This window comes from Poromitra crassiceps (assembly GCF_964638095.1).
Source record: "Poromitra crassiceps genome assembly, chromosome: 7".
NCBI lineage: Eukaryota > Metazoa > Chordata > Actinopteri > Beryciformes > Melamphaidae > Poromitra > Poromitra crassiceps.
The window spans coordinates 26,005,649-26,015,648 of NC_139628.1; the positions used below are offsets into that span (position 1 = coordinate 26,005,649).

The 10,000-nt window shown below is 45.5% G+C and overlaps 1 protein-coding gene across 1 annotated transcript in view; it reads left to right on the forward strand.

Moving 5' to 3' along the window:
• LOC310779497 (FERM domain-containing protein 7) overlaps positions 1-10,000 on the forward strand; it is a gene marked incomplete at both ends in the record, with an annotated part of 22,898 nt that overhangs the window by 6,259 nt on the left and 6,639 nt on the right. Inside the window, 4 exons of the mRNA XM_083640028.1 lie at positions 5,154-5,196; positions 6,780-6,858; positions 7,106-7,203; positions 8,851-8,965. Coding sequence (XP_083496154.1) covers positions 5,154-5,196; positions 6,780-6,858; positions 7,106-7,203; positions 8,851-8,965 — 335 coding nt within the window. The remainder of the gene's footprint in view (positions 1-5,153; positions 5,197-6,779; positions 6,859-7,105; positions 7,204-8,850; positions 8,966-10,000) is intronic.

Genomic DNA, 10,000 nt, shown 5'->3' on the forward strand with positions numbered 1-10,000 from the left:
GAATTGCAACTTGAGAATCGTTTTGGCCTGCTTCGATCACCTCCAGCTGACATAGCTGCCCAGCTCCATGAGAGGGAAAATCAGGCTAGCGCTAGCACAAGGCCTCAGGGAAGAAACACTGTCTCAAAGCCCAAGGACACCCAAGCCATAACAACCCTGATAGTAGGAGTAGGAGATTATACAGTGAAAAACATCAGGAGTTGGAGAAACTCCAAAACATACTGCTTCCCTCAAGACGCAATCTCTGACATAACAGGAAAAATCACAGAGCTACTTACATCTCACAAAGCTGTGACTAGGGTGATCCTGCACATTGGAAAAAATGTTATTTATAAGCAAGAATCAGAGAAACTTAAATCTGATTTTACCAATTTGCTGAATATGCTAGCCTCTCTAAACATTGAGGCTTTTATCAGTGGTCCTTTACCATCTCAGGGCACGAACCGCTTCAGCAGACTACTAGGCCTAAGCTCATGGCTTTCCACCGCCTGCCCACTACATAAAGTAAACTTTATTGAGAATTTTAATTTGTTCTGGCAGCGTGAGCACCTCTTCACTACGGACGGGCGCTATCTCAATAGTGCTGGCGAGGCTTTACTGAGTTCTAATCTACTATACACGGTGGACTATTACAAGGTCAAGATCCCTCTAAAGCCTCCCCAAGACAGACAGCCTGACGCAGCGGCCACAGAGCTCTCCTCCAGCCCTGCTCCACCTGCAGCCACTGACCATGCTCAGATCGACGCAGCTTCCGGCCCAGCTGCCGACCCTGCCCAACTGACCAATGACGCCACACCTCCGGCAGTCGCCACACCTCCGGCTCTACAGGTCGCCGCCCCACCTCCTGCCGCCGCCCCGGCCCAACTGACCAAAGACGCCCCACCTCCTGCCGCCGCCCCGGCCCAACTGACCAACGCCACACATCCGGCAGCCGCTGTCCTGGCTCTACAGGTCGACGCCGTGGCTCAACTGGTCAACGCTCCACCAAACGACGACGACTTCATCTTCTCCCCTCCCCTCCTCTCTTCCACCCCCCCTTTCTCCTCCACCCCCCCTTCCCCACTCTTTCCCCCTCCCCTCCACTCTCCCACCTCCCTCTTCTCGCCCCCCACCGCAGCTCAACGGCCTGATGACCCGGCGGAGAGCGACGCCCCCCCAGGTGTTTACCCGGCGGGGAGCGACGCCCCCCCAGCTGTTTCCTTGGAGACCTCATTTTCCCCCCCCCTCCACTCCTCCACCTCCCTCTCATCGCCCTCCTCCCTTTCCCCCTCCCTCCACCTACTGCCATTCTCAGCTGGCATGAACAAGCTAATTGAGGAGGTTAATGTTAGTCTAGCTAGCCCGCTCCGCACCTCCAACAAACTGTTTGAGCGGGCTGACGCTGGACTGGCTAGCCTGCAGTGCACCCCCCCGCCTGGCCTAAAAGAACTGGCTAATCAGCCCTCTCCATCTGTCATGAACACACTGGCCGAACAGACTCCTGGCCTAAAAGAACTGGCTAATCAGCCCTCTCCATCTGTCATGAACACACTGGCTGAACAGACTCACGCCAGAATAGCCAGCGCCCCCTGCTCCTCCCCACCCTCAACATCTCCCCCTCCTCGCCCCCCCCCCATCCCAAAGACCCCCTCGCTCCAGCACCCCCTGCTCCTCCCCACCCCAAAGACCCCCTCGCTCCTCCCCACCCCCAAGACCTCCTTGTTCCGACCCCCCACCCTCAAAACCACCTCCCCCTCCCACCCGCTCACCCTTCCCTCAATCTCCCTGCCCGCCCCAAAGGGGAAAACTGAAGAAAAAAGCATTTTCTGCCCCAAAAACAAGGTCACAGAGGATCATGAAACGATCAGATGTCTAACTATCCCCACCCTGATTAGCTACAGAACAAACAAAGATTATCTCTCAGCACGTCCTGTTCCAGGACCAAGCCTAGTATCTGTTCTCCAGGGACACTCTGAAAAGCATTTACAAATTCAACCTAGCAGTGCAGCTATCAAGGCTGCACTGCTAAATATTAGGTCACTTGTAAGCAAGTCGCTTCTAATAAACGATCTGATTACGAGTCATAAACTGGACCTCATGTTCCTCACAGAGACCTGGCTTGATCTAAACAACAGGGAATATGTTCTTAATGAGTCAGCCCCACCTAACTTTAACTACATTGACGCCCCCAGAGTCGGTAAGAAAGGGGGAGGAGTAGCTATTATTTTCTCTGATGCTTTTCAATGCAAGCAGGTATCGTTTGGCGACTTTTCATCATTTGAATATCTGGCCGCTGTTCTGAAGTGCTCTCCCTCTATTTTACTACTGATTATATACAGACCACCTAAGTACTCTAGTAGTTTTTTTGATGAATTTTCAGAACTCCTTTCTATAATCTCCATAGAACATGACTGTTTAACTATTGCAGGAGATTTTAATATTCATATTGACAACCCCAATGATAATAATGCCAAAGAATTGAATAACCTCCTTGACACTTTTGACCTGTTACAACATGTCTCTGGGCCCACTCACAATCGAGGCCATACCCTAGATTTATTTATCACCAAGGGCTTTGAGTCATCGTTTCTTTCAGCTAGTGATGTTGCTCTGTCCGACCATCTCTGTATTTTTCTTGAACTCAAGATCACCCCTATCGCTCTTACTCGGTCAAAAACCATCAAAAAGCGTTACATCAACGAGAGTACTAGCACACGGTTCATGGAGGCTTTCTCGCTGGCCCCTTCCCTCTCCTCAGCCTCTGTCAATGATCTCCTAGATAACTTCAATTCTAAAACCCTAAAGGCTATTGATGCTGTAGCTCCCATTAGATCTAAACTAATCTCCGGTAAGAAAAAAGCACCATGGAGAAACGCTCCCTCTGTAAATAACAAAAAAAGAGATTGTAGGAAAGCCGAGCGCAAATGGCGGAAAACTAAACTTCACATCGATTATGACATCTATAAAAATAGTCTTCACTCCTACAACCAGGAACTAAAAAATTCCAGAAAATTCTTCTTCTCCGACATTATCAGCAAAAACACCAATGACGCTCGCACTCTTTTTGCCACTGTTGACAGGCTGACAAACCCCCCCCCACAAATTGCCCCTGATCTTCTATCCAATGTCAAATGCAATGAATTTGCGACCTTCTTTAGGGATAAAATTATAAATATCAGACTAACTATTTCCACATCAAGAACAAATGTGGCTCCGCCGCACCCACAGAATAGGTGCTTAATTAACATGACTCAGTTCAATGTCATTGACCACAAGAAACTAGAAGAAACGATACGAGGCCTTAAATCCTCATCGTGTTGCCTAGACACCCTGCCAACAAGCTTTCTAAAAAATGTCTACAGTTGCCTGGCGACCGACATACTGAAGATAATTAATACCTCTCTTCTTACAGGCATTTTCCCAAAATCTCTAAAAACTGCAGTTGTTAAGCCCTTGCTAAAGAAGCGTAGCCTCGACCCCTCTATAATCAGCAATTACAGACCAATATCAAATCTTCCCTTTATTAGCAAAATACTCGAAAAAACTGTCTACCAACAACTCAATACCTTTCTATCCTCCAATGACCTCCTAGATCCTTTCCAATCAGGCTTCCGACCCCATCATAGCACCGAAACTGCGCTTATCAGAGTTATAAATGACATCCGAATGAACACTGATTCAGGTAAAATCTCAATCTTAGTGTTACTAGACCTCAGCGCTGCCTTTGATACGGTTGACCACGAAATTCTATTGGACAGACTGGAAAACTGGGTCGGGCTTTCCGGCACGGTCCTAGAGTGGTTCAGATCTTATCTGCAAGACAGGAACTACTTTGTCTCCATTGGCAACTACACATCTGACCAAACCAAAATGACATGTGGGGTACCCCAAGGATCAATTTTAGGTCCTGTCCTGTTTAACCTTTATATGCTCTCTCTGGGCCTAATTATGCAAAAAAACAAAATAGCTTATCATAGCTATGCAGATGACACCCAACTCTACATAGCCCTCTCATCGGATGACTATGCCCCCATAGAGTCACTGTGTCAGTGCCTTGCGCAAATTAATGATTGGATGTGCCAGAATTTTCTCCAACTTAATAAAGACAAAACAGAGATAATTGTCTTCGGCAAAAAAGAAGATAGGCTCAAAGTTACTGCTCACCTCGAATCCCTATCTCTGAAGCCAAAGGACCAGGTAAAAAATCTTGGCATTATTATTGACTCTGATCTAAATTTCAACTCCCACATCAAGCTTATAAGAAAATCTGCCTTCTATCATCTAAAAAATATAGCAAGGATTAGAGGCTATATGTCCAAACAAGATCTTGAAAAACTAATTCATGCTTTCATTTCTAGCAGGCTAGACTACTGCAACAGTCTTTTCAATGGTCTTCCCAAAAAAGCTGTTAAACAACTTCAGCTCATTCAGAATGCGGCTGCTAGAGTTCTAACAAGAACCAAGAAAGCTGAACACATTACACCAGTTCTCAAATCCCTGCATTGGCTGCCAGTAAATCTTAGAATAGACTTTAAAATTCTGCTAATAGTTTACAAATCTCTCAACGGGTCAGGCCCACACTACATCTCTGAAATGCTTCTACACTATGAACCATCCAGATCCCTGAGATCTTCAGGCACTGGTCTACTAATTGTCCCAAGGACCAAATCTAAACATGGTGAAGCCGCGTTCTCCCACTATGCCTCTCATAACTGGAACAAACTCCCTGAACACATTAGATCTGCCCCTACTCTGCCTATTTTTAAATCCAAGCTAAAGACCTTTATGTTTACTCTTGCTTTTAACTGCTACTAAACTACTGCCTCTCTCGGCCTGTAATTTTAAAAAGATTTTTCCTGTACATTTCCAACAAATGGACTGTACATGTAATAATAATACTGAAGAGTGCCTTGTAACTTATTTAAAACAGAAATAATGTTTCATGTTTGTTAATTTGAGTATATATTTTAACTAAAACTGTCGGCTGTGTTTTTTATGTGTTTTTTATATGTGCATTGCTTTGCTGCTTGTTTTTTTCGATTATTTTTTTGTAAAGCACCTTGAATTGCCTTTGTGTATGAAAGGTGCTATATAAATAAAATTTGACTTGACTTGACTTGACACACACACACAATTACTTAATCCTCTTGTCTTAAAAAATGTGTGTGTTGCAGGTGTGGTTGGAGCTTCTGAAGCCGCTGGCCAAACAGATTCAATGTAAGTGTAAGTCAGTTACAGGCTCTCACTTCACATTTAAAATAAAAAAAACTCAACATATAGTATAGCTTTCATATACTTTTACCGTAATGCAGATGTTATGTTAACATCTTCACCCAAAGCACATTAAAGTATCTTGGGTGTGTCTTTCTCATGGGCGGCTCCAGTGGGAATCAAACCCCCAACCCTGGACAGTGCTAATGCCTTGCTCTACACATTGAACAACACAGGGAATCGAACTGCTAACCTCATGTTCACTACTGCAGAGACAAATTGTTAGCGGTGCGAAAGGCTCCGGTTACATCTGACATTTTCTCAAGCAGCTGCAAAGTAAAGAAATAAATAAAAAGATAGCCATCCGTGAAGCTGCGCTATTATTGTTGTAGTTTAGCTTGCTACCTGGCTAATAGCTGCTGCCTTGCTGGTTTGGAACAGTTGTGATTAGGTATTTCTGCCTACATAGTTGTACGTGAATTGACAACGCAATTGTATTGTTCAATGTGGTCACAAAGCATCCGGATGTGGTTTGGCCGATCGGATCACAATCCATCCTCAATGTGTCTTGGTTGCATTTACACCTGTACTGTCCTGTGGTCAAGCACGATCTGATTGCAATCTGATCAGCCAAAACACATTTGAAAGCAAGGTGTAAACGGGGTCAATGAGGCACGGAAATCTGTTGGCCGATGACTGAGAAAAGTTCAGCTGTGACCAACCTTTCTCAGCAGATAAACTTAAAGGATAATTCTGTTTTTTTACAACCTGGATCTTGTTTTCAACTGGATTTTATGTTTTACAGCTAACCATGAACAGAGTTTTCTGAAAATGAAGCATTATAGAGCTAGAACAGCCTGGAACAGAGGCCATATAGGTGCACCTGCTAAAGCCACTTCTTAACATGCAGTGGAATCCGTATTCTAACCCGCTCCTAGCCGGTTGGCCTGCATGTTAAACAACAATTAGCCGGCCTACGCGCACTCCCGCGAGTCCGTATCATATTCATCTCGGTCGCCGGTATAGCATCCGCATAATAGGAAAAGCGGCTGCTGTTTAACTCTGGCAGCTCATAATCCCGATCCCGTCTGAGTGGGCGGGTGGTGGCACTTCACGTTCACTAGTTTATTAATTAATGAATCGTTCGGGCAATCGCTTATATCAACGAATTAAACGAGCAAACTCACGGTTTCCTCAAGTGCTGCAAACGGCTTTGAATTGTTTGCGCTTCAGCTATGCAGGCAAGCAGGTCCATCACACCAAGGAGAGGAGAGAGCTTACTGCTGCGCTGCTGATCCATGTCAGAAAAAGTGAGACATAGGCCTAGCCTAACTTTTGTGGGGAGAAATACATTGAAAACTAGTCAGATATGACTTGAATGCCACTTGTAAAATAAATCACCCACAGTGATTGACGACGGTCCGACCAATATTTTGACTGGGCGGCTTTATGTAACAAAGGCGGAAGCGCTCATTTTTGGCATACTTTCTCTCTCTCTCTCTCTCTCTCTCTCTCTCTCTCTCTCTCTCTCTCTCTCTTTCTCTCTCTCTCTCTCTCTCTCTCTCTCTCTCTCTCTCTCTCCCCCCCAGACACCAATGATCTGTTCTTCAGGTTCATTGTCAAGTTTTTTCCACCAGACCCTGGACAGCTAAAGAGAGGCCTTACCAGGTAACAGTGTTAGTGTGTGTGTGTGTGTGTGTGTGTGTGTGTGTGTGTGTGTGTGTGTGTGTGTGTGTGTGCGTGCGTGCATGCGTGCATGCGTGCGTGCGTGCGTGCATGCGTAAGGCCCACATACTAATTTAGATTTTCTTTGCACATCTTATCTGCGTGTGTGTGTGCGTGTGTGTGTGTGTGTGTGTGTGTGTGTGTGTGTGTGTGTGTCTGTGTGTGTGTGTGTCTGTCTGTGTCTGTGTAGATATCTTTTTGCCCTACAGATAAAGCAGGACTTGTCTAACGGCAGTCTGACCTGTAATGACAACAGCGCCGCCCTGCTGGTGTCTCACATACTGCAGTGTGAGTATAAACTACAGCACACTCTGTCAAATTGTGTGTCGCTTGTCACTGTCTGTCTTCATCAAGAGCGTCTGAGAAACGTCAAACTTCATCTCGGCCTACAGCTCTTAAGAAAACCATGCAATACAATACAATACAAACACTACAAATATTTTTTTCATTGAGCGGTATGCCTACAGTACATTATGAAAGGAAGCAAAAGTGTCTGGGTCGTGCAGTGGAGATTCCATGCCTATACCAAAAAGGGTCGCAGGTTCGAGCCCCCGTGGTACCTCCGGCTTGCTCGGGCGTCTATACTGTACAGGCACAATTGGCCGTGCCTGCCGGTGGGAAGCCGGATTGAGGGTATATGTTGTGGTCACTGCACTAGCGCCTTCTCTGGTCAGTCGGAGGGGGTGCCTGTTCAGGGGGGGAGGGGAACTGGGGAGGATAGCATGATTCTCCCATGTGCTGCATCCTGTCGGTGAAACACCTCACTGTCAGGTGAAAGGATGCGGCTGGTGATTGCACATGTATCGGAGGAAGCAAGAAACAACTCTCCCCAGATCGGCAGAGGGGGTGGAGCAACATGCAGGGGGAATAGACCTTATTCGCTAACCCCGGACAGCGCCATATTGTTGACATACCGTCTTGCAGCTGACAACTATAGTAACGGCCTTATTGTCGTTTCTGTTCCATTACGAAATAGCGATAGTGATGACAGCAATTGTTGTTTGTATGCTGCCGTTAATGCCTGTAATAATAAACAAAAGAAAAAACGAGGTGAACAGACTTTGCTGTGAGGAGCTGTCAGAAAGTTTCACCTGTCTCTCCCAACTATCCACACATCTCCTGTGCTGCTGACGTATCCTCAGTCTCGTTCCCTTCACGTCTGTGGAGGGTAGAGATAGAAACAAACCACAGGGACTTTATTGCTGTCATTACTACAGCCGTGTGTAACGCAGGTCACCATCCGAACACAATTGGAACGATATAGGTAACGCTAACGGCGGCTAGCGTCCTATAAACGCTGCTCTCACATAGGTTGTCACTTAAAGCTGCAGCGTTATGTCGAGAATATGGCGGCGGTGGTCAAATCGAATAAGGTCTATTGGCCAAGTACAAATTGGGCAGAAAAGGGGGAGGGGCCTGGGGAGGATCTGAAAAAACCTGATAATAAAAGAAGAAATAAAGCAAGTCCCTTAAATAAGTAGGCTATTTACCAGGTAAATATATGGTGAATTATAGAATTATTGGATAATAGCACTGGTAAATAAGTAGGTAAATACAGGCTGATACTAAGATAAACCTCCGATGTTACTTATCATCTTGACTACGTTTGTGTTTACTGCATGGAAGTGAGAATAACCAAGGGATATGCGATAAGTACACACTGAAGGTAAAATGTCAACTTGTAATAATAACATGATATATGGAGAGTTTGTGTAGGCTTTGTCTCAGAGATGCTGCTTCACTGCCGCTCAGGCTATCGGGCCCTTTAGCCGAGTGGGTAAGTCTTGCGGTTGCACGGACTTTGAAGAGTCGGAGGTCCTAGGTTCGAAGCCACACTCGGGAGCGCTACACTTAGCAAGACACCCACTATGCATCTATTAAACAAAAGAATGTTCCATTACTCCCCGTGTGTGTGTGTGTGTGTTCGTGTTACAGCAGAGCTAGGGGACTATGAGGACGAGTTGGACTGTCACCACCTGGAGATGAAGCAGTACGTCCCCAACCAGGAATACCTGGACCACAAGATCATCAAGAGCCACAAGAGACACCGGTACATGCACCTACATGCATGTGCGCACGCACACACACACACGTTTGTACAGATATTTTAGTGAGGACATTCATTGACACAATGCATTCCCTAGCCTAGCACCTAATGCTAACCATAATCACAAGTAAAGCCATTCAAACTAAATGCCTAACCCTAACATAAACCCAATTCTAACCTTAAGCCTTAAAAGCAAGATTTAACCTTCAAACAGTCCTTTGAAGATGTGTGAGAAAGTGAGCACTGGCCAAAATGTCCTCTCTTTCCTGAAATGTCCTCACTTCGCAGGTGTAAAACTCACATTGGTCCTCACTAAGATAACTGTACAAGAGAACACACACACACACACACACACACACACACACACACACACACACACACACACACACACACACACACACACACACACACACACACACACACACACACACACACACACACACACACACACACACACAGTCACAGATAGTTCAGATAATACAGTCTGTCCCTCCATCCATTCAGGCCCGGTTCTACGGGGGTGCAAAAGCATGCATTGCACCCTTATTCTAATTGTCTGCATGCTCAGCTGAAAAGTAAAAAAAAAAAAAAAAAAATGCTGCAGCTGCACACTTACTGTTTAAACTTGAATTATAAATTTAGTTTTTCTTTGTTCTTTGATGTGAATTTATGGCTTTTTGGCACCTATATGTAACCTTTTAAGGTTGAGATAATTGTATTATCATTATATGGTCCAAATATTTCAGTAAAGCACTTGAAACACTTGAAATATTCTTGCTTGGGTGGTATCATTCTACTTGAAATGATGGTAAAATGCATTATTTTTAGTAAAATAACGTGTCAAATTTCGGCCGGGCATCTACACCCCTTCCTATCTAGGATGCATCCCTATAGTCATCTTGTTCTGGAACCGGCCCTGCATCCATTTCATATCAGTCGAAGGGCTAAGAGCACATGAACCTGGTCTCAGAGGGTCGGTGAGGTATGAGACTGAAAAGAAAATATTGCGTGAGATGAAAGAGGGCTGAGCGGTGGGCC